Here is a 23,811-nt window from a genome sequence, read left to right on the forward strand (position 1 = left end):
AGAAGGGATGTGGCCAACTTTAGTCAGATGGTGATTTGATTTTCCACCAATATGTCATAACATCAGCTGTTCACACGGTACAAAAACGAGATGCACACTTTCCTCTGATAGCCCTACACCAACTGTAAGATGAATACTTGGCGCCAACCCCGTCTGCTAAAAAACAAGTACCATTGGCTACGAAAGAGACAACTAACAACTGTCCCTTATCGTAACAAAATCAGAACATCTGTATTGCCCATAAAACTTCTGACACCCAACCCATCTAAGATGAGAGGACCTAATGGCATTTTAATCACCATGTCACTCAAATCAGCAGTACAGTATGTGAGACATCCATACCTGTTAAGCATTACCGTTAAATGTACCTCAACTTCTTACAACTATACTTACGCTTCACATCTCCATGATATCCTAAGCAGACATAAATAAAACTAATTATCATATTCAAAAAACTCGGGGTTCGTCTGTCATACAAATCACCTCACTATCTGCTTGGAGCTAAGCCCATTAACAAACACTTAAAGTTAAAGCACGATGCCTGTTCCAATATATCGCAGATATAGGGGTGATTTCTGATATTATTACATGAATTATAACAACAGATACGGCGCCCAAAATATCATCGATTTGAGCTTTCATCACACCCCACCAACACAACAAGTATGAAACCAATCCATCCAGCCGTTCTTGAGTAATCTTGTACACAGACAGAGACACATAACAGAAAATATAACCTCCATGACATTTCATGGAGGTAATTACAGGTCATCCCTGTGTGAGCAGATCAAATAAATCTGAGGCTGTTTATCGGGTATGCAAAACAAACTGACAGACATCTGTTTCAAGTCCCTGCCCAACATAATTTCTAAATTGGATGCCGGAATAGACAAACTTACTCTGTCTTAGCAACCAACCACTCTTGGCGATCACCTCAGACGACATGGCTGGGTCAGTTGGCACCCTGGCTCTGATGCAATACCTGTTCAACACAAATTATGTTTCAGGAACAGGTAATATGGTTTTGAAGCAAATTATCATAATATTTCAAGGTATGATCAATAATTACTGCATGGAGTTGGACATTGTGCCATTTCAAAACTGTTGCATGATCTACCTTAAACAACATTTCACATTAGAGAAATCAAGGATAAGGACTTAAACTTGGGGACTACCTCAAGACAAACCCAAGAACATATTTTTTACAGAATATAAATTCGTCAAGATGCAACCTGACTATGATCATGAGTATGACGTAATGTTGAATAGCTTTCAAAACATTGGCAAAACTTCCCCAAAATTTGCATTTCTTGAAACTTCAGCATCCAGCAATGTCTTAAGACGTTATAAGACTCACTAAACACCAGTAAAAACAGTTGTCTCACCTGTATTGGGTGATAATTTGCCCCCAATCACACAAGAACTGTAAACACAACCTGGTTTTTCGATTTCTCCAATCTTACTGTTCGAAGTAAAGCTAGCACGTCATTCAGATTCTGATACTGTTACTTTAAAGGTGAGCAATTTCGCGTATAAATGTCTTATTTTGTGCAACAAATTAAAGAAAATTTGTATTAAGATGTCAATTCATTGTTTTAGTTTGCCATAATTATGAATTTGCTCGTTTTAATACTCAAATCGCCGAGCAAATCTATGGGGCTCAAATAATGTACTATTTATAGCTTAATTTGCGCATGCGCAACGTAAAACCTGCGCAAGGACGTCCTATCTGTGCGTGATCTGCGCAGAAAAGCCATTAGTCCTTCCGGCGGTGCCGTTCAACTCATGTAAGTCCCGCTTTTCCCGTTCTCATTCAGCCTTTCCTCGCTTGTTTCAGCCACACAATTTCCTTTCGTGGGAAATTCGAAATGCCTGGAAGGAAAGAGGCTTGTTGGACCCGTATTCTATCGGCCAGAACCTCTGGAATAGCTCTTAGAAAAGTGAAAGTTGGGGCACGCCAAGAAAAATGGCCGCAGATAGAATTTCAGCGGGTGATTTTTTGGGTCCTATTCACCTAAAATTTGATACCCATTTTCCAGTTGGTGTTTTAGTCTCCCTGCCACCTGAGCCGCCACTATTTGTTGATCCTATAGCTGCGTTTTCTGAGAATGTTGGACAAAATGGGGCCGATTCCCAGTGAGGCATTGTAGTAAAGCCATGCCGAGAATTATGTGATTTTCTGAAAGCTTTGGTGATCGTTGAACATTTTTGGGTGTTGGCAGCTGTACGATGTTATTACCCGCACATCCATGCGCACCGATCGAGCCACAAATTACCACTCATACCCGTACATCTTGCAAAAAATTGCCACACCAACGTTTCTGAGCGTTTTGCTACAATATTCTGCCATGCAACAATTCGCAAGGAAATATTTTGGTACACCTTATAATTGTATGCAAACGGAATCCTCTGTGACTAATGGTAGCTTCTTTTGTTGTGTAAAAACTTGGATCATTTTTGCACTCAGTTAGCCATTTTGTGGTCGAAACCCGAGGTATTCTTTGTTTTTGTATTGCTCATATAACAATTCATATAACCTTATCATAGGTAAAACCCTCTTAGGCATGTTGGAGAATTTATATGCTTCCTATTGACTTCATAATCAATAGTATAGTGGCGATTTTACCACCAATTTATATTCTATGGAGATAAATTTCTCACCTTGGCGTGTTGGTTTGCCAAATGGCTAGATGCTCCAGAAAAGGTGTGAAAACTCCCCAGGGACCTTTATTAGTTGCTAATGGGTTATAGAAAAGAATTAGCACCTTTCTAAGGATTCGTTTATGGTCGTTTCTGTGTGCCTCTCGGTTGTACCTTTACAAGTCATTGTTTGTTCTGTAATCTAGTGATCAAACAAAGGTTACATATCAACAAACTCCCATGGCCACTGTTTATTGACTTCTGTAAATAGAATATAGAGTTATATATGGAACGTCCACTATATAACCATGTCCTCGTTAGTTACAATGGAGGAATTTCGGAGACTGTAATCTCATAGACATCTAAATTTGACCGTAAATCTAATGTCCGCTGACCGGGGGCGTTGACCCCGCATCTCTTTGCCTTGTCGCAAACATGTCTCCGGTATTGATTTGATTATTTTAAGGTCACCCAGCAGCAAATCCAGGCCACTATCTCTGGTTAGGCAATTAAGTCCCTGATGGTTTGATTAGGCCCCAGTGTCTGCAGGTATTTCATGACTGTGACAGGAATCACTAGTGCCATGAATCATGCTCCTATGACAGGGACAGGGCTCGAAATACCACCAGCATATGCAGGTTAGTGCAGGTAAAATTGGAGCTGTGCAGGTATTTCTGGTGTCTAGGTGCACCTAACCTGCACTGGTCCATGTACAGTAGGATTGCATACATTAATGTCCTATGATGTAGGTGTATATGGTTTGTTATAAGCTGCATTGACTGTTACAACCTATATAAAGTATAAAAGAATAAAAAGCAAAGGTTCCTGAAGAATTTTAGTATGATCCATACTTCCTAAACTCAGATTGGTGCAGGTAGAATTTGTCTGGTGCACGTATTACTCAATGGTACCTATACCAGTGCAGTTGTGACGAAAAAAAGTATTTGGAGCCCTGCAGAGAGCTGTAGTTAATTATTCACACTGAAGATGAAAGATGTGTTGTACCTGGTTTCAGGTGATAACATTTCCCCCAAAGCTGTACAGCGTAGGGAAAGTAATCAGTGCCTACTGATAAATGAATGGAAGACCTTTATTGTACATTTATGCTCAAACAAGCGAAGTACAGGTCGTAGCGATAAGGCACAATTTGATATAAGAAAAGTGGTATCTTTCTACATCTACAGAGATTTATGATATCACTTATTTGTAAAGTCTGTGTGATGTTGTGAAGAGGGGGGTCACACAGTACAATAAGAATAGATATGGGATATTACTCATAGTTTGAATTTGTACTTTCACATCTGGATAGATGGGGAGCCACATAGTTAAGTGCAAAAATAAATCTGGGTGGCTCCTGTCTGAATGTTGTACAGAATGTGATGTACAGTACATAGATTTGTGGGATGTTTTGTACCTGACACATACTAGGGTGGGACTTTTTCGTCATTGTTGAAGTCAGTTGAAATGGATAAGAAATAACTATGACATTGCTCTAGGCCATGATAGTAGGTGCAAAGTTGCCACAGGAAAAATCATAGATATTAGTATTCATTATTCAGTTCAGTGTATAAATTGTTTGTTGAAAAATACAGCACCATTAATTTAAAACAGTCACCAGTGCATGACTCTGAGAACACAATGATGCATGTTTCTATTAGCATAAAAATGCTGAATTTTCAATAAAAAGGTACTGGTTTGGAAGTGTGGGCTTGTTCATAAGAGGTTTAGAATTGTGATTGTGTAGAGGAAGGAGCTTAAAAGCAACATTTCTCCCATCTGTTAGCATTCTGTATGTAACAGCTCTTTTTAGTATAATGGGGTACTGATAAAGACCCAAAATACCACCACATTGTTCTAATATCAGTACACATAAAGAAGTCTTATTTCCTTTTTTTTGTTGGGACCTCATACTATTGAGTATGTAAGTTCATTTATGCACTGTCCAGCACCACACACCTGTTTGGCATGGTAGGGCTCTCATTTTCAGACCTCCCATCTAGAGAATGGTTTAAATGAGGGGAGTGTGTCGTTTCGTCCTTGTTTAGGACTCTCCATAAAGAATGGAATAATGGTCATAACATCATCGTAGTCATAACAAAGTACTACCATGCTGGTTTATAGAATTCAAAATGTATACACAAGGTTTCATTTTTATTTGACGATAATATCTTAGGCCTCTATCTTTTCCATTTATTTTTGCCATAGCCATACTTTTTGCTGGTTGGTCTTTTCTAGTAGGTATTCTCTCTAAGAAAACAAACTCTAATTTTCGTGAGAAGGCAGTTAACATTCAGCCAAAGGCCCAGAGAAATTGTTCTCTGGGCGAATGTTAAAACCCTAGCGTATGGCCGCCAGCAGGCATTTCTATTGTAATTTCTGACCACCATCTGTTAGCTGTATGCACGCAGGTACAAGTATTGGTATTGCGTATCTCTCACAGGATGCAATATACAATCATGAACTCCTAAATTCTTTCCCAATATCGGGCGATTCCACATAGCTTGTAATGTCACAGCAGGAAGCGTAGAATAGATTGGCCTGATATCGACCAAGTGTCTGCAATTGCTGGTTATTATGCTACCAGGGATAAGTATTGATCCTGATTCCATCTACTGGCCACGGTTAGAGTATACGACGTCCACAAATAACAATAAAAATTCATCTTTTGGTATACTGCATATAAAGGTTTTGATTTTAAGTATCACCAAAATCAGACCCTGCAGGCTAGGAAAAAAGTATTGTATTCATAAAATATTGCCTTGCTTAACGACTATCAAATGGTATAGATTTTGGCCCGGGAGTGGGGGGTGGGTGGGTGCTAATTGGAAGTACAAAAAAATGCAGCAATGTGGCTGCAGTGTAAGTCTTCATTTTTGGTAAAAAAAAAAACTTCAGCTTGTCATGTTTACGGTGTTAGAAAGATCCTAAAACTGGTTTATCGAAGGAATTATTTGCCCAGTTGTAGAGACAAAATGTGGCAACTATAAATTACGTTCTGTATGTTTCTTTGTTCAAATTTTCCACTCTGAATGGTTCCATTCTTTCCCGATAAAAACAGTTGAGATCGCTGTAGAAATCGCCGCCTACAAAACGTTTTGCCCTCGAGCTATACTGGTGATACCTGTTAGGTAGGTACTGGGTACCCACACCTAGCAGCCAAGTAAACCTGGATTAAGAAGAGGATTTGGGGCTCTTATATTGTCCCACTTGGGAGGTGAAAAGCACTCCAGAGATTTTACACTTCTGAATCATGAGATTATGGGTTTAGGCAGAAGTTAAAAATCACTTCTGTAGGCAATATTGAAACTGCTTTTATGGTTATACTGCCACTGTGGTGAGGATTGGGAAGTTGAAGTATTTGAGGCAGAATATTTGAGGATGAAAAATGACTTGAATGTGATTGTGAATTGCTTGCAGGAAATATATACTGTAAATGTATTTCAGTTTGCGGGGATTGAATTTGGTACTAGTGGGAAAAAGGACTGTTCGCGGTAGCACCATACAATGTATACTATAGTCTATTACTGCCACGGAAAAATGTTCGCCGTGGTTTTAAGTTCACGGTGTAGTGGCCACCGCGAAAACCATGAACATACAGGGCTCGAAATACACTTTTCAGTGAACTTGCACTGGTGCAAGTTAAGCCAAAGGTAACTTGCACCAAAAGAAACTAACTTGCACCACCCAAAATAGTGAACTGTTAACCCTTTACCTCCTCTTCTGAAAATTTGCAAATGTATGTGAGTAAATAAGGATACATAAAGACCACATGTTTGGATATTTGTTTTTCCATGGCGCATTTTATTTTTGGTTTTAAATTGTACAAACAATTTTTAACAAAATGGTGAATTTAGGCTTGATTAAAGACAATCCAATGTCTTCAACTAGATAAGATCCATAGATTTCTTCTGGACGCATCGAGTGACATACATCACAGTGACTATTTTTAAGCATCGCTAGAATGAAGTGGTAGAACAACTCAATACAAGTACATCTAACTGGAAAAACCAGTTGAACATATCAAAGTCACTAAGTTGTATGCAAATATAACTTATATGCAAATCAAGGTAAGACAACACCATAGGAATTATTAGCATTGTAGAAATAGATTGTCTTTAGATATTGTTTAATTGGATGTCTAACCTCCATGAACAAATTTATTAGACTTTGTTTTATTCAGTGTTATTTTCTTTTATCTTTCAATGACAGACATGAATGTTTTTTCTAATGTCAGGTATTAGAGGACAAAAGTAACTTGCACTGGTGCAAGTTTGGTCTAAACTTACTTGCACCACACCAATTTTACATGCACAAACTTGCATATGCATGTGGTATTTCGAGCCCTGACATAGAACCACTGCGAACATTTCTGCATTTACAGTAACTAGTACAGTACCAAAATGTGCTTTTTGACAGAAATTCTTTAATTCTAGGGTGCTACGTTCAGAAATATGAGTGCTTTGCAGTTGTTAAAGTATAAAATATTGTTTAATGAAAAAATATTGATATGATTTCTTTCTATCCTTCCTTTGGCTTCCTCTGTGTAGCTATGATATGGTTGATATTAAAGTGGAGAAACAAGAGACTAGTTTTAGCCTTTCCATTTGCATGAGGAAAAGGTCACACATAAGGAAAGATCAACAAGATCATATTATCGGGAGTTGGCCAGAATGTCAAACTAATATTCTTTCCACGAGTTACATAATTCATGTGACAGATAATTTCATGTGACCTTTCAGTCATTATTACAAGATCTGAGTATTGAAATTACAACTTACTTGCCTCACACAAAAAAGGAATCTTTTATTTCATGCATGACTTAAATATACAAATATATAGCTATAGCCTTGGTAGCAATTCCAGGGTTGTTGAGAATAAGATACATTCACCGTGCATGTGTTTGGAATTAGGTGCTTTGATGACTTGAACATGAAACATGTAAAATTATTTTAAGTTGATATAACTCAATAGAAATGGAATAAGAGAGCCTACCACAAATTTAATCCATAAATGCATAGTTTGGTTGTAATGTTTACACCCAAAAAATTCTACAACCACAGATTGGTAAGGACATGTGGGCACCCAGAAATGTCCAGTTTGGTGTGATATGTTGACCGGTTCATGGACATCCTTGGTCAGACATGTGGTTCATGGTCAACAGCCCGGTCAGTGGTAGGGCCTACGTGACCAGATATTACCAAAGCATTTACTAGAAAGACTTGTACTAGATTCTGCTGTATTTTTTTTAAACATACGTTGAACATGTAATGCACACGAGATTTAGATAGTTACCTTTAAAGAATAACAAAATTACCATTGGCTAGCAGTATTTTGGTGATTGCATTTATGTTAAGTAGTAATGGAATCCAATGTTTGCATGCACATAACAATCATATAATTAGTATGTTTGACAGTGAGATTACAGTCCAACTGAGCGACCACATTACAGCAAGTATCTCAGGTAGGGCTGGGTATCGGTACAGCGTACCGGTACAAAACCGGTTTTTCGTATTGGACCGGTCCAGAAAAACCGGACCTTAAAAAATTAGGTGGACCGGATGTTGGACCGATTAAAAAATTAACGTATCATTTTATCAGAAATTCACACGTTTTGGCGCTTGCAGGTGGAAGAAAATGACAAGAGTGAAGTAGAGTAGAGATTATAGTAATTTCTACAAAGGTTTACATTCAATCGTACAGGTACAGTTAGCGTTGTAGTATTTTAAAACTCCAGTGTAAGTCTAATACTCCACCAAACAGATTTCTTTGTAGTGAAATGGACCATTGGTATGAGTCATACTGAATCAGGTCCAGACCTGGACCTGATCCTTTGGACCTGAACCGGACCTGGACCTGAATTTTCTGTACCGGTACCCACCCCTAATCTCAGGCAGTTTAACCAAACAATGTGATGTAGTCAGACTTTATTGTATATTATGTATTTTGTGATATATGAGACATTGATTGACAAGTCTAAAACTTGAGCAGTGCAGCAACCGGCACTATCTTGATCTCCGACTACTTGTTGGCAGTTTGAGTGAGATAAGAGTTTAAGCTGGTCCATTTGGTGTTGATAAGGCTATTGCTGGGAGAATGCCAAGGTCATATTAGGTGCAGGTCATTCAACTATCATCTCTTCCGAACATGTGCGTATGGGAGATACCAACCTCCCTTTCTGGTTTGCTAGATGAAATTTTTTTACTGTGTTAAGGAATTTTCACTGTTCCATAAAAAAAGGACGGAAAAAACTAAAAGCAAAAAAGCTACAAGTCTTTGGTGTGTAACAGTGGGGTTCAAGTGTTCTTACATTTGGTTCCCATGCCAACCCTGTGAGTAATAGGCTAGACGAAGGAAGAGTAGTGTGGGGTTCAAGTGCTGCCAAACTGACCATGCCAAATGGGTTGGACCCTTTTGGCATAACAGTTTAGGTTTGTCATGTGGCGGCCCAGGTTCAGTGCGGATTTGAATCCCAGGAGCCAGGAGACTGTTCCTACTAGCTTCTTACAATTTTCCTTATCTGGTTGCAGTCTCTATACTTATATTGGAATAAAGATAACCTTTTATTTGGTAATGCTGAGTGTGTGGTACAGACCTCTACTCACCTGGCATTACGTACTTTTTAGACAATCATTCGTAACATGCTTAGAAAAATAATGTCAATGTTTCAAGATCTAACATTTTCTATGTTACTCTCTGTTCCAGATTGCCCATGCTAGCCGTGTGATGAATACCCCCACCTATGACAAGATGTACATGAATTCCATGGGCCACATGGGCCCCCCACCCCCTCCCCAGGGTGCCATGCTGTACCCCACCCCAGCACGTGAGTTCACCCCCCAACAGTGGAGCGCAGGGCTTCATCTGTCTGGGTTAATTATGTTACACAAAGCAAGGCCTTCCTTCTAACACCACAAGAACATGGGACTTCTCAAACATTTTTGTCCATCACTCCGGAGCTCCATTTACATCCTAAACCATTAGTTGGATTTCATGCCAATAGAATATAAGTTACTACAGTATTTTCACTATGAACGATTGAGTGATAGCCAAAAATTGTGAGTTCCATTTTCTTGTCATGTTGGAAGAACGTTTGGGCCTTGTAGTTGTACAATGAACATTTTTTGTGTGTATTATGTTCCAAGTATTATTATCAACCCTGGCGGAAATGGTGTTATATCTTGTTGTATTCCACTTTTGAGAGGTTTGGTGCATAGAATTTTTGGGTGTGCAATTTGGTTACAGAGATACAACAACATATTACTATAGTAGTGATATGGTATGTTATGAGACAATACCAAAACAAACTAGACAACGTGGACAACAATATGTGGTTTGTTTTAACACGTTTGAACTCTTTGAGACCCCAAGACGTATCTTTGTTTCTCAGCTAAGTCTTTTTAGCCATTCCGAAAATCATTTTTTCATGGGGATCGGAGTTTCTTCAAAACTGTTCAATTTTTGCCACAGTTATAGCTAGAAGTAGGTAGATAGAGGGGAAAGCTCTGACTGAGAGGTTAGTGGGAGAACTCAACATTTTCTCCATGTCTCACAATACAGAAGATGAGACCAGTAGATGGAATTACGTGCCAATCTACTACTACTACAATGACAAAGGACAAGGTGAACTGAATTCTTGAACCCTCTCTAGTTAGGGCGTGAGGCGCATCAGCTTTGCAATTCTGCCGGTCACCACTGCATGGCTGCTAAAGGTGGTGATAGCCTTCTCGCCAGATAGGCCCCCTAGCAACTCTAAGAAAAACTGCAGGCCATTTGCTGTGCCAAGCACATAGAACTTGTCTCAACAATTACTTTCCAGAGTGTTGTTGTTAGGAAATCTCAAAAATGTTGCCCAAAGTTTGAAGACAGTTTTTGCAATGAATAGTTAAATCTGAGGGTTTAGCGTAACGCCGTTATAGTTAGAAAAAACTTAGATGCAAACACGTCCCGTATGCTCTATCTCATTCTTGTGAGGAAGACTGCTATCCCCAGAAAAACTGAATGACTGTCATGTATAATTAGTACAACATGAAAATGACAAGTTTGTCACAAAACTGAGCTGCATTACTATGGGATAGATCCAGTCTTATACCATGAATAGAACTGCCCCAGACAGTTGGGTCCATGTACATACCGTAGGACTACTAGGAGATGGTACGGTCCAATTCATGAAGAAGCCCCTCTGGCGGGAATGCTCCTGATAGTTAGACTGTAGTTAGCCTGGTGTGCTTCTGTTGCATCGCACTTGCACTAGGAAAGAAACACAGCATTTTGCTTGCCATAAAAAAAGTCTAAGGATGCAGTGTGAAAGGCACTTAACACCAGTTTAGATTAATATAATACATGTAGATATCCATTTTCCCGAAATATATTTGCCTGAGGCAATGATGACAATGTCAAATGTGTTTTTCTGATACTTTCAAGTTCAACAGGCATGCACTTAGTTTGCAATGTGAAGACAGCCATTTTAGTGATGAACTGGGTTTATGCACTACCGGTATTCTTCTTAGTGTTAGCATATCATCCGTTTTTGTAATGGGTGCAGTTTTTTTCCCATGCATATTTGCACTTGCACTGTTTGCCTTACTCACAGTATGAAGCCATTGAGCTTTGCTCCCTTGCTTTTAACAGTTGTTTGTACTCTTGTACTTTATGATAAGGGATTGAAGTGTATAGTTACTACAGATTTTAACGTTGCTGTTGGTATATTGTAGGTTGGAAAGGACAAAACATATGAAGCTTCAATGTAACAGTTTTTCTGTTTTCGTGGATGATATTTAGCAAAACTTTACCCATGCTGACCTTAGCCCGTGATATCAGTATGATTTCTGGCTGTACAGTGATACAAAAGTCGGACTAAACGTACCAGTTGTAAGAACAGGCAGAGTTGTATGCAAATGATTAATAACTTAGCCATAACCACACCTGGAAAGGAACTTGTAGTAGATTCCTGCTATACAAATGATACTTTGTATGTAAAGTGTATGTGTACATATAATTGTGGTACTGGATGTCAAACACAGGCAGGTTTACTCAGCTGATTCTGGTAAAGCCTGTTGCATCATAGACCTGTCTATGAGTGTATTGTAGCTAAAACCAACATTTTTACTCAAACACAAATAAGAAGCATGAAGAAATTTGTTGAAAAAAGGGGAGTTAGAACCGTAATGTTGGAAAGTTTCGTCTTCCCTATAGACAGATTATTACTGATTTCAACTGAATTGCTAAAACGTTCTCCAGATATTGTTGCATTGAAACATATCAATGAATTAATCAATACACAAATATTCAATTTCTGTCCATAAACATTTCAAATGTATTTGTCTGAATTGGTTTTATAGAAAATGGGAGATAGAAGTAAGGGTAGTTGTTACATACAACAAACATATAACTGCCATGTGTTGATGTGTATAGCTTGTTGTGTAAATTGCAATGGTTGTGTTCCTCTGTGTTGTACCAGCGATGATGTACCCCCCCATCAGTACCCAGCCGTCCTACGTGCCCAGGCCTAATGCATACGGCAGTCCCATGATGCCATCAGCATACTACTCTGCCTCCAGCGGTAAGTACCAGTACACTGGAAACTCTTTTATGATGATAATAACTCTGCTTATTTCATTACACCAACAATGCAATACAATTTGAAATATAGTGAGGGAATAATGTCTCGCAGCCATAGGCTGAATTGCATGTTAGCCACTTTTACTGTGGTAAATGTTATGTCCACAAAGGTTGGACAACCGGTTAATAAGATATAGTATGTAAAAATTACTCAAGCAACTGGATAAGTTCTGTTAATTTACAGTCCAACCTTTCAGATATCTTCCGCTATTTTTCGTCATGGATTCTGGTCAGGTATCATGAATTGGCTGAAATTAATTTCCTTTTTTGGCTAAGCTTATTAATGGGTTATCTTCTGATTAACCCTCTACCTCCTGAGGTAATGTTTGGCACCAAATCTGTAATGATTACAGTGTTAGGTTTTAGGAAAAGGGTTAAAATTGTTGGGTTTTTTTGCTTCAAAACTAATGTGTACATATCTTCTGTGCTATTTTTGTTTATTTGTTGTTTCTGCCCTCCCAGCATACACCACAGCTGGTGCTGTGTACAAGCCAGCCCCCATGGTCCCCACCCCCACAGGGTCGACAGGGCCTCCGACTGGCTACCCAACCCCCAATCCTACCCCAACCCCTACCCCCACTGCCACCCCCACCCCCTCCTTAAACCCTGCCCCAGCCCCGAGCCCTTACGCCAGTCCAGGCAATGCCATGACAGGATTTGCTCCAACGCACCAGCCCTCCTATCAACATATGCAGGTGAGGAACATTACTGTTATCTTAGAAATCAGTATAGGAGTCAAGTATTAACTCATGTATGAAAATGCCATGATTAAGTTTTCACTCACTCAGTCATTCATGCAGTCATCTGAGACTTGTTTGCAAGACTTTTGCAATGTCATTTTATTACCTTCATCAAAACTGCCCAAAACATCACTTTGAGGACCAAAGACATCTGGTTTATGTGACAGATGGTCACTATAGACAGAGTTTTCGATACTTATGTTAAAAGGGAAACATATCTAAGGACCCACCACAAAGGGTCACATTGACGTGGTGGTCCTTATGTAAAAGAGGTCACTTGTAGTTGTACAGGTTTGATTGTATTTAATATGGGCCACACACCAATAGCCAAGTGCATCATTGGAATAGTGGATCAGACGTGCCAGTTAGCTTGTGGCGCCGCCCGTCTCTGGTCTGTAATGGATTGATTGATGTCATGTGTCCCCTCAGCCGACGATGCACTCCTACCCATCAGCAGACTTTCTTGTAGGTTCCTATAGTTGTTGGCAGTACAAGCTCCCTCTCCACGAGTGCCAGAGCTGCTCTCCTCTTAATTTTGTTTTTGTCATGTATCTCCCCAGCCGACGATGCACTCCTACCCGTCAGCAGCGCACCTGTACGGCCAGCAGGTGGTGCACAACACCACAGTGGTGCAGCAGCCGCAGAGGACGGTCTACGTCGTGCCTTCTCAGGTGGGGCCGCAAGGGGGCGCTTCTTCCTGGGGCAGGGTTTCAACAATGCTACTCATTTACAAATTTGTATCAAAACAACACATATACACTATTTTTCAGCATGGAGCATCAGGAAATAGAAGACATTTCTTTCGAAAATAGTGACTAAACAACATGATTTTCATCATGTACCAGACTGAATTTGCAAATCTGTAGGCAAAAAAAACAAACGCTTTTTTTTCAGCGTGAAGTAAAATAGCAGACATTTCTTTTGAAAATTGAACCTTATTTCCACTTCTGTGAATGAACAATATGTTATTCATCATGCCCCAAATGTGAAGAAAAAAGCATAAAGAAAGATGCAATTTTATGCAAATGAAACAAATATTTGATACAAAACTCAGATTGCTGTCACTATACCATTTTGAAAATTGTACCATTTTGCTATGTACCAGAAGTGCTACTGTTGAAACCCTGTGCCCAGTTCAGCCTGTGGCTTGTTTGCGGGTGTGTTGCTTTGAAGGAGAGTGTCTGTGGTTAAGTGGAGTCCTACATTACACATTAGACAAGATAAAGATCCATGTAGCTTAAGAGGAGTCTTACACTTTCAGTCATACACCTCCCCCCATGTCTATCTGTATGTATAAACTTCAACCCCTAAAACAGTAAAAGTAGAACTTTTTGTTACCGCACACAAGTTTTGAATGAATCCCCTTCTGTGTTTGACTTGTGTGTGGATGAAAGACTGGTGCTATAGTATGCTAACATGTGGATGACTGTGTGTGTATAGCACTTCTTTTTTTCTTAAAGTAGAGCTCAGCCTTTCCTTTACACAGTTCCCCAGCCACAGTTGTGATTTCTCCTCCTGTTTGTCCATGTCTAACAACAGTCCAGCTCCTATCCTCCTGTCTGTCACATGACCACAATTATAGCCACCACATTGTGATTTCAGCAGAAATCGGGCACCCAGGCGTGGGGTGGAGGGCCGACTTACAGAAGCAGCTACAAGGTGATCCGCTCAACCACAGGGACTGTCCCGCATTAAGGATTTTGTCTGCAAAGAGAAATTTATTCAGTTGTAGGCCGTGATCATTTCTTTCCAATATCATTACTTGATCAGCCTTTCATTCATTCACAATTGTACAAATTCAAGGGTACATTTTTGTTTTGGAACTTTAGAATTCTGGACATAAATTAATTCTTCTATCAACTTTGAAGTAAACATCAATCCTTAATGTTGGACAGTCATCCATAAACAGTTTCACAGCTTGGAGTTTTGTTCTTCCTTGTTCATTTTGTAGTCAGTAGCAAATGTCCAGGTTGCCAGAAAGGTTGCCACCTTTGCGTGCAGGTTTCTGTGCCTACAAATATTGGGGTGAATTGCTGTGAAAGTTGCGTTAAGTATTTGAATGAAGTGTAATTTTATTGGTGAGGTAACGCACATGTACTTACACAAAAGGTAAGTTTGCTAACCAACTTTACGTCTAATTAACGGTAAGATACTCGTAGAGTTCACAAAACACCTATTGCCATGTAAAGACTAATACGGTTTCCACTAGGGCTGCGAACACTAAACAAGATTTGACAGATCAATTTGTTTGTATTTTATGGTGTCTTCTAAATCATACTTTTACATCTTGTATGATATCCCAATTATGAAATCAAAAGATACACAAATCCAATCGTGATCCCTGTCTAGTGGAAAGAAGGCCTAACAGCATCCATTGTGATGCTTCTACATGACATTTACGTTTTGTGTGAACAAAAGTCCAGAGTCCCTGTATATAAAACTACATCAGAAGTTGGTATTTTCTGATTTGGCATACTTTTCACTATGTACTGTAGAAAGTCGTCAGAAACCATGCAATGAGAAGGAATGCGTACATTTTCATTTACTGGTAACAGATTTGCTGTGTGGTTGTTCCCTTTTGTTTTGAATCTGAAGATCTCGAACAGAAGTGTTCTTATTTTCAGAATAGCAAAATATTACATTTGGGTGCCGTATGCAGTAAAACTACACGTTTTTCTTTCTGCTTTTTTGGTTGTACAAATCCCATTTTCTGTCATTTCTTGATAGCTACCTGCTTTCTTTGGCTTATTTGTATTTTTGTTGTTCACCTCTACCACGTTACAGGCTGGCAGGCATCATGACATTGCAACATCTATCCTTTTTTTCTTACAATTTTTAATCATGTGCCCAGTCGTATCCATTCTACAACTTCTCTGTAGGTAGCTAAAGAAGGGTATGCCATTATTTGTGTTTGGAGGTGTAGAATCTATGTTTTGTTTGCTTCAGACCTCTCCTACAGTCTTTGGTTCTTGCATCTTTTCCTTATACACAGTTCATCCCATGTTACAACTTTTTAACCAACAACACAGATTAAACTTATGTCCAGGACAATTTTGCAGATGTACATCCAGATTTTCAACCTAAACTTAGGCCCTCTTCATTAAAACTGACCCATTTACTTCCCATAGAATGATGTTGTCAGTAAGATAGTAGAGCTTTCTTTTACACAAACAGTTAATATTACATGTACCTGCTGACATTTCCATGCCTATCAGACATCTTCCTAGGAGCTTCTAACTGCGTTTTCCTCGCAAAAGTGCCACCTACATATAGTGGTGAGAAGCAGAACTCCAGTTTGAAGCTCTGAGGAAGATGTCTGATATGCATCAAAATGTCAGCAGGTAATATTGAAAGGTTGTGTTAGTAAAAGAAAACTCTACTATCTTTCACCCTCACACTCAGGGTTGACAATCGCGGCAAAGCCTAACGATATCACCCCTGACAACTCAGCCACAGAATTCGGTTATAAGGGGCGTGGCTTCTAACCAACTGTCAGCCCATCGGAGAGATGGCTTGTTGTCGAAAGCTTGGAATGGCACCATATAAGGCGACTCATTAATATTCAAGAGCAAGATAACAGTACCGGCATAACGTTTCACAGTACTTTCAGCGTCCAGACGTCTTTATCAGGTACCAAATTTAACAGTTGTCGGTTCTGTGGGTATAGGTAACCACGGCATCAACGTATACTGGTACCGACCTAGCATTATAAATTTTTTATGAATTAAAAAAAAAACATTACCGTCTCGCAAAGATAAACAGATTGTGCACGCCACGCCGTACCATGCGTACGCTGTTTGTTCGAAACTTGCAATCCGGTCGCTGATTGGCCTGCGGCAAATCAGGCAAGCTCATTAATATTCATAAGCCAGGTACCCCTAATACCCGAATACTGTGGCTGAGTTGTCAGGGGTGATATTGTTAGGCTTTGCCGCGATTGTCAACCCTGAGTGTGAGGGTGCTATCTTTTGACCTAACAACCTGATGAAATTATTTTTGGATGGTGTCAGTAGTTGGTCAAAGGTCATGTGTCAAAAGTGGTTTAGTTTGAAGCATTTTTTAAAAATTTGTAATTGATTGATTTGGATAACCTACAACCAATACCAATCAGCCAAAGGCTATGATGCAGGGAGTTCTGTACATCCATAGTTAGTAATCAATCCATAACCGTATCCTCTTATCCCCCTGCAGCAGCCTCCAGCTCCGAACGCTGACTTCGGAACAGGCATGATCGCCGGGGCGGCCGCTGGGGTGATGGCAGGGGCTCTGCTGGGGGCGACGTCACGGCCGCCCAGGCATCCTGGTTACCATGGCTACAGGTCACACCCACCTGGCCCCCACTGGTAGACTGGTGCTTCCAGGTAACTCGTTTGTTTGTTTGTTTACATACATAATTCATATGAATGAATGAATAGCATCATGGGGTGTTTTTGTTGCAGACTTTAAAACAGGATGGTTCAAGAAGGTATCAATGTATCTTCATTATGGTGCACTCTCACTGCACTTGTGTCAAGCTTGTGGCATTGCGGGGTTCGAAAGATACAGAATAAATTATAAGTCGTGCTTTTACGTATTACACAATATCTAAATTATAAACAATCAGAGAAAATAACAAAACAGCAACGCCTCAGTGACGCAAGCTTGATGCAAGTGCAGTGAGAGGGCACCTTTATCTTCCACAAGGCTATGTTTTGGGGTACATGTGTATGCAAATCTGTGTGTGAACACTGTAAACCGAGAATGCTTGGATGGATTGTCTTGATACCTGGTATGTGGGTAGGTATCAATGCGACGTCAAGATTTGGGGCCCCCTTGTGACTTGTTTTCTATATTCTGTTTTTAAATTGTGTCTGTGTTTTCCTCTACAGGGCCGAGGGTGTTGAGAGTTAGTCAAGGGAGATGAACTGACCCACATTGGGTTTCCTGTTGCCATGGCAACAAACCTGTGCACAACATCGTGCGGTGCTACTAATCATGTCCTCCAGTTCACCTTGGGAAAAACTACCGAGCAGAACTCTCAAACCAGGCGCCTGTACCGTGGACACGCACGAGAGGCAACACAACGCTAAGGCTTCCACAGAGCACAGTTCAAAAGTTAACGTCGTAGATGTAAAAGGAAGTGGAACGCGGAAAAAAAGGGGTTACTTCTAGAACGTGAAGAATCACGCGTTGAGCAAGGCTCTTCTAGACAATAGCAAAATCATGTAGTGAATTTAGAGTGACTAAGGGCACTACTATTAGTTCTCCAGCATTCCCCGGGATACAATCGAGGTTTTAGGCGAGTTCTGTAAGTAGCGCTATGCATTTTTACGATTTACTCACTCGTTCACAAGAACATAAGTATTAGGCAACTATTTCTCAGAGAGGTCGGCAAGCAATACACTGTTGGAGCAGTATTAAGACCTTTTTTTAAGCTATGTTTTTTATTCTTAACAGAGAAGAGTTGTATTTAGAGTTCTTTGTTGCTATTTTTCTGAATATTTTGTCAGAGGAAACACTATGAAATGTGCAAGGATGTTTTATGGAATAATGATTTGATGAATTGGACATTTTTAAAGGCAATGAATTGAGCTGTAGTTTGATTATTAGTGGCAGATGGTCTTCTGTTCCTTGGGATGAGGTTTCGCCATATTTGGAACAGTGAAATGAGAACTGTAGAAGGCAATGAACTTAAGGATTAAAATTGAACACGTTTCAATAGTCTGTGTGTTGTTTCGATGGTGTCTCTTCCATATAGCACATTAAAACATACTGTATACATAGTTGTAAGCACACTTGGAGATATTTTCAGCCAATACTGAAGATCATCTTGGAAACACAAGGCTAATGATAACCAGATATATTTTAAATCTAAAACTTGCTATGAAGGTATGGTGGTATCCAGCTCAGTATTTCTGACTGTAACTTATGAAGAGTTAAGGACAGATGCTGGTCATTCAATATACAGTCTCTGAATGGTTTCCTATACAACAAGAATGGCAATAAAAACTTTATTGAAATGGAGACGATTGTCTCTTACAGTCTTACTAAAGGTGAACATATACTGAGCCTGGGAAGGAATAGACTGGGTGTTTAGTCTGGTGTGGTTAAACAGCATTATTTTTTTTGCTTGATTTATTTTTTGCCCTCGCACAATAGTTTCGGGGTCTCCAGACGACGACGACGACAGAGGTTGTCATCCATAAGATTATGTCAGTGTGGCCTAAGGAGAGAAAACGATTGCAATGGTTGTCTTGTTGAACCACGTGTAGGCGGGCAGAAGATGACAAATATGTTCGCAATGGTCTTAAGTTCGCAGTGAAGGGGACACCGCAAAAACAGTGAAACCACTTATATAAAACGTTATAATTTCCCGTTTATAGTACTTCACAAGGAATTAAGGAGGCCATCTGAATTAGGGTACTCCTTGATTAATAAGACAAATAAAGCAGGCAACTATAAGCCAACGGCCGAAGTATAAGTAAGATAAAAACATTTTTAGTATCACGTATTGAATACACTATGTATAACATGCATATTGGTCCATTCTATCTTCATGTTTTGGTTCAATTAGACATTTTTGATATAATGTGATAGATGTCTTGACATACGTATTACCAAATTCTTGATTCCACATTCTCCTACGAAGAGGAACCACAGTCGTGTCAAAACTTACTGTGTTTACCTCTGCTACCTTGTGCACTCAGACCAGTTAGGGACTGCCCTACTTATACATATTAATGAGCTTGCCCTTATATGGGCAGCCAGCCGTTGGGGATCGGGCGTAGGAGGATGGAGCCATGTAATACGTAACATGATTGGCTGATAGCTTCCCAGCGGCCTTTGCGAGACAGCTTGCGACAACAACAAGCCCAAGAAAGGCCTATTCTCTGATTGGTTGACAGCTTGTTTGTGGCGACAATCATAATAACCACTGATAGGGCATGAGATAGCAGGGCCCCATAGGCTAATGCCGTTGGGGACCAAGCGTTAGGAGGATGTGATTCCATTGTTATCGTTTAACAAATAATGGAATAGTTTATGTCAAACATTGATATCTTGCACAAATGTCAATAGCACAACATACAGTGGTTGCAAACGGCGACAACTAATTTAAAACCACCATCCGTCGACTTGACATTGATAACTATTATGACTACCCTCTTTTTTAAAAACTAACCTAAAGGCTCTACACGCATTTACAGGGCCAGCCATGGGACGCATGGGTTACAATTTCAGGCACAGGTTACAATCATCAATGACTGTATTAAGAAAGATCTAAAAGGCCCTGTACACTGCTATCTAGCTAGGGAATGCAGTAAAAGAAGCATTGTGTACTTTATCTTATGAGAACTCTCTAGCTTTCCATTTTACCAGCCAGTCAGATGTTCTCTGTTTAGATTCTGCCCACTTGAACAGTGGTTTGTAGCCGAGAAGCTGTGTGGCTTTGTTATAGTTAACGTAGAACGTAGTGTTTTGGATAGTCAGTATTTCCGAATTTAACAGGGGGACAAAGGTGTAAAAAGGCTTCACAAGGAAACGAACTAAGGCTAAGACATGAGCGATGAAGTACAGCAGCCACAGAGGGAGGACCAAATTGTCGTCATAACGGATCCCGATAGGGGCGCACAGCTCGGCATACAGCGTATCGTCGTCTTTTAGGGGCGTATCGTCGGATATGTAGAACGCCTCGCCTCCAGCCGTCTCCGGTGACGTCACTAGCGTCTGGGCGGCCAGCAGGTGGGCCCAGGCCACGTTCCCGACGTACAGGCGGCTGACTTTGACCGTGGGGGGACAGATGCGTTTCATGGGCCGCGTGAAAATGCCAACACCACGTTTCTTATAGAACCCTAGTACTGGCATTTCGCCATCTCCGTATATACCTGCAATGATAATGATAGATTAGTAGTAACTAGAGTTCCATTTTATGAGCCGATGGTAAGGCTATTGATGAATTGTAACAAACTGGCCGCACACTGGACATTTTGAGGAGCTACATACTCTAATGTCTTGTCTCCAGGATTCTTTAATAGCACCAGAATGAGGTAACAGGACTAGTCTACTTCTAAAATAGGGGGATTTGAGTAGGAGTGATCACATGGTTCACAGTGGGTTCATAACATTCCTCCCCTTACCGGAGAAGATTGACAAGATCAATCTGAATAATCATGAAAATATGAAACCTACTACCTGTAATGGAAGTATTTTTCGACACCCACTTGGGAAATGGTTAGCACCATCAATACAAGACTTTGGATACAAAAAGTAAAGTCGTACCTCAAAATAAACCCCCCACCACCTGCAATTCAAATTTGACGCCATTGGGGCCCATGATATGCACATTTGTGAAATAAGGCTTTTTCCTAGTAGTATATAATAGATTTGGTTGCCATGTAAGATATTATGTCTTTCTAATATCGGAAGGGTGATTTTTTTCTGCTTCCCTATCGGCCTCAAATGACACATTTCCTCCCAAATTGCACGTCGTGCCAAAATCCGAATATTGTGATTTTCCCAGAAACATGTACATGTGATTTGCATCAAAAGCTTTTTATCCTTAAGTTTGAACAAATTAATCCACAGTAAAACTGCTAGTATAGTAAGGTACTTAATCTGGCTACCATCACTGTCAATTGTGTGCCTGAACTCTTATGTACTAGTAACAATGGATGAAAGGTCTTACTAGGAAATTTTTTGCACATTTCTGATTTGAAAGGAAAGCAATAAGTCACGATGATGTATAAGATTACAGCTTGTCCAGGCCTAGGCTTTGCTGAAATGTGTCATGTATAGTCCAGAGTCTAGTCTTGTATCTAGTCAACCCCACCTCCCATACTTTCTCCAGGGCTTGCTGTCACTCAGGTTCCACTGCGTATATCTGAAAGAGTTAACTATTCTCTCATTGTATGTGGGTTCTCTTTCTCTGTCTGTCATGGTTGTGCTCATGGATAGTGTATCATTGCAATAATTGGCATAAATGTAGATCTCCTTTGACACCTCTCATACGTCTATGTCAGCAGTCACTTTCTCAACATAAACTACCTCAACTCCGAATGGTACTCGATCACTGATATCACACTCTACACTATAGTATTGCCAGTTTTGTAGGTAGTTGGAAGTATTTAGATGGAGGTAAGACCTCATAATTACCGGCATCAAACAATTTAGCCTCAGATCTGCTTTGAGTACTAGTTGCCATTCAGATGTACTTCTAGTTGCCATGCTGTAACTGAAAGCTAATTTACATACATTCTCTGATTGTTCTACAACTGTCACTCTCCCTAACATGTTGAAAGTGCACAAAATTTATGGTATTAATCTGCTGCAATGGTAATGTATCTGATATCCAAGTGCCTATTGTTATTTTTCAGAGGGTAGAAATGAAAGATTGAACTTTGCTACTAAGCCCCCCTTTCCACTAGACGGTGACTGTGCTGAGCTCTCACAGCGTCCTAAACGGATTTCAGTTACCCTCGAGTTCATCTTGGGTATATCATACAGAATGTAAAAGTGTAACTGAATAGACAATAAAACAGACATTTCGCCCCCCTCCTCATAAACTCCAAACGGCTTGCTGTACAATCACCAAATATGTAAGTCACTCCTTTAATTTTGGTGTATTGATAACACTGTATGTCACTCTACTACTATGCCATAATATGAGGTAAGTATGACACCATTAAGGTGATGTTATTGGCAATAACCGTCTAAACAGAGGATTTTGTATCAAACAAAAGGTTAACAAAAATGGGTGTCTATAAGTCTACTAAGGTAGGTAAGACTTTTGTTGTCAACGACAGTCGGATTGACTTTGATGCATCGGCAGAAAATGAAGTCAAATTTATCTTAGCTGGCTTTGAGAACGTTGTTGTTGTTGTTGTCTCTCTAACTACTTCAATTCGTCGTTATATGGTCACATGTACCTTTCTTCTCTTCCATCTCTCTTTGTGCTTCCAACACATGTGTTTTCCGGCCCACTCGCTGCTGTTTCCACTTGGTCGACTTTTGCACACTTTTGTAGGTGGTTGCAATTTAACTTCAGCTTCCTCAACTTCCTATCACTTTTATCGTCAGCTCTCATTTGAGAACCTTCAGCTTGGATTGTCAATCTTAATGTTTTAAACTGCATTATTTTCGAAACGGACAACAACTATCCATGGAAGTGATTTAGTAAAAACAATATAAAGAACTAGCGAAATTCGAGTGATAATAACCTAATTTGCTATCTCGCTTATGACATGGTCAGCCATCTTGGATTTTGACCAATTACGTCATCAAATTAGCATAGATCATTTATACTTAATCATGAATTTTACATTATATTACATATGATGTCAATGCTATAGGAAATAAGTGTGTTTACCAAGAAAACCATGAAACCGCAATGTTTCAGCCGAAATTAGAGAATTTTGTAAAATATGCCTGTTAGCAACCTGTTGTCATAGCAACACGAAATATCACAAACTTACTTTATTCTTTTAAAATTGTTGCCAACTAAACTTTAAGACAAGTCAACAAGTTTGGTAGTCCTAGAACACAGCGTTCGGCAGTTATATGACGGCAAGCATTCCTCTGAATAACTACATGGCTGCAGCCCTACTGCATATAATGCGCATTCGGTTTTTTGGCCATGGTGGGTTTATTTCATGCTAGATGCCAATTTTTATGCAAAATGTCTCTCAAATGACCCAATGCATCACCCCTGAAGTGGGCGTGATCATATTTCAAAATTTCGATTTTTGACCAATTTAAGGACCCTCCCTATCTTGTGGTCACGCACACGCACAAATACACACACACACACACACACACACACACACACACACACACACGC

At 39.9% G+C, this 23,811-nt stretch overlaps 3 protein-coding genes across 11 annotated transcripts in view; 1 reads left to right on the plus strand and 2 right to left on the minus strand.

Annotated features, from left to right (window-relative positions):
* The window catches only part of LOC118427603 (pleckstrin homology domain-containing family B member 2-like), a 5,280-nt gene extending 3,695 nt beyond the window's left edge, over positions 1-1,585 (minus strand). For both annotated transcript variants that reach the window (XM_035837468.1, XM_035837467.1), the window contains exons 1-2: positions 1,386-1,585; positions 900-982 (exon numbers count right to left, since the gene is read on the minus strand). In XM_035837468.1, coding sequence (XP_035693361.1) covers positions 900-945 — 46 coding nt within the window. In that variant the 5' untranslated portion in view covers positions 946-982; positions 1,386-1,585. The remainder of the gene's footprint in view (positions 1-899; positions 983-1,385) is intronic.
* A 113-nt stretch (positions 1,586-1,698) lies between these two features.
* Positions 1,699-18,696, plus strand: LOC118427597 (leucine-rich repeat extensin-like protein 5). Of its 8 annotated transcripts, none has more exons than XM_035837453.1 (9): positions 1,699-1,787; positions 9,343-9,463; positions 10,198-10,260; positions 12,098-12,199; positions 12,721-12,953; positions 13,559-13,669; positions 14,601-14,657; positions 17,190-17,359; positions 17,867-18,696. In XM_035837453.1, exons 2-8 carry the CDS (start codon positions 9,364-9,366, stop codon positions 17,343-17,345), a joined length of 822 nt encoding a protein of 273 aa, XP_035693346.1. In that variant the 5' UTR covers positions 1,699-1,787; positions 9,343-9,363; the 3' UTR covers positions 17,346-17,359; positions 17,867-18,696. The 8 variants fall into 8 exon arrangements, with proteins under 8 accessions (XP_035693346.1, XP_035693349.1, XP_035693350.1 ...); XM_035837457.1 differs by lacking the exon at positions 1,699-1,787 and adding an exon at positions 1,854-1,991; XM_035837456.1 differs by lacking the exon at positions 10,198-10,260 and having other exon boundaries at positions 1,700-1,787.
* A 1,144-nt stretch (positions 18,697-19,840) lies between these two features.
* Positions 19,841-23,811, minus strand: part of LOC118427590 (3 beta-hydroxysteroid dehydrogenase type 7-like) — a gene marked incomplete in the record, with an annotated part of 8,177 nt that continues 4,206 nt past the window's right edge. The window contains 1 exon segment of the mRNA XM_035837444.1: positions 19,841-20,860. Within this exon segment, the coding sequence (XP_035693337.1) occupies positions 20,322-20,860 (539 nt within the window).

This window comes from Branchiostoma floridae, chromosome 12, assembly GCF_000003815.2.
Source record: "Branchiostoma floridae strain S238N-H82 chromosome 12, Bfl_VNyyK, whole genome shotgun sequence".
In the NCBI taxonomy this organism is placed as follows: domain Eukaryota; kingdom Metazoa; phylum Chordata; class Leptocardii; order Amphioxiformes; family Branchiostomatidae; genus Branchiostoma; species Branchiostoma floridae.